The sequence below is a fragment of the Sinocyclocheilus rhinocerous genome, unplaced genomic scaffold (genome assembly GCF_001515625.1).
Source record: "Sinocyclocheilus rhinocerous isolate Xijiao unplaced genomic scaffold, SAMN03320098_v1.1 C36103008, whole genome shotgun sequence".
Taxonomy (NCBI): Eukaryota; Metazoa; Chordata; class Actinopteri; order Cypriniformes; family Cyprinidae; genus Sinocyclocheilus; species Sinocyclocheilus rhinocerous.
This window is the reverse complement of record NW_015773134.1, coordinates 1-824: the sequence shown is the minus strand read 5'-3', so window position 1 is coordinate 824 and position 824 is coordinate 1. Positions and strand designations below refer to the sequence as shown.

Here is an 824-nt window from a genome sequence, read left to right as displayed (position 1 = left end):
AATAACTACAGATTTTCCACTATAGTCTGTGCTGTGAGTGCACATAAATGTCTGTATATTCCCTGTCATAAGATTCAGGCTGTAGTGTGTGTGTGTGTGTGTGTGTGTACCTGGCATGATGCCCAGGAGTGTGGTCTTGGCGGCGACTCGCGTCCTCATGCGTAAGCTTTTGTCTCTGCGGGGCGGTGTCTCGGCGAGGATCCCGTTTGGCCAGTAAGAGTCTCTGCAAGGGTCAAAAAACCCAGTCAGAAGACAAACCAGAATCACATACATGTCAAAACAGACAGTGTGCTTGAAATCATCACCTGAATCTCTTCACGTAATCAGACACTTGCTCAGGCGAGGTCATGTAGTCGACGTGATCTACGATTTTCCTGCAATGAAGCAAAAACATATGTTCAGCTTTGAACAAAGCAGAAATGCAACCGCATGCGACTCAATGCGCGTGTGTCTGTCGCACCTGTTAATGGTGTCTCCATACGTGGCTTTGATGAGCTGCTGTAGGAGGTTCTTGATGTTTCTGCGCAGCCACTGATTTCTCTCCTTCAGATCAAACACCTCGTCCATCAGCAGCAACATCACCCTCAGTGGAATATTATCATCCACCTGTTCATCAACACAACGTTAGTAAACTGACAGCTCCAGCTCTGAAATCTCATTGAATTATCACTCAGAATCACTGAAAAAATAGCAAGTTAATTAGATAAATTATTTCAAGCAAATTATTTGTTATAATATAATATAATGATTGTTTTCTTAAATTATACAAACTAAAAATGAATAAAGAAATACATTACTAGGGTAAAATACTATTGTACTGTAAA

General features: G+C 41.5%; 1 protein-coding gene across 1 annotated transcript; it reads right to left on the bottom strand.

Moving 5' to 3' along the window:
* Window positions 1-110: 110 nt before the first annotated feature.
* Window positions 111-621, bottom strand: LOC107735509 (sorting nexin-13-like; the record flags this gene model as incomplete). The annotated part of the gene is made up of 3 exons (XM_016547165.1): window positions 111-223; window positions 306-374; window positions 461-621. Coding segments are annotated over 3 exons (343 nt in total), but the record flags the coding sequence as incomplete, so codon positions are not given.
* Window positions 622-824: the final 203 nt, after the last annotated feature.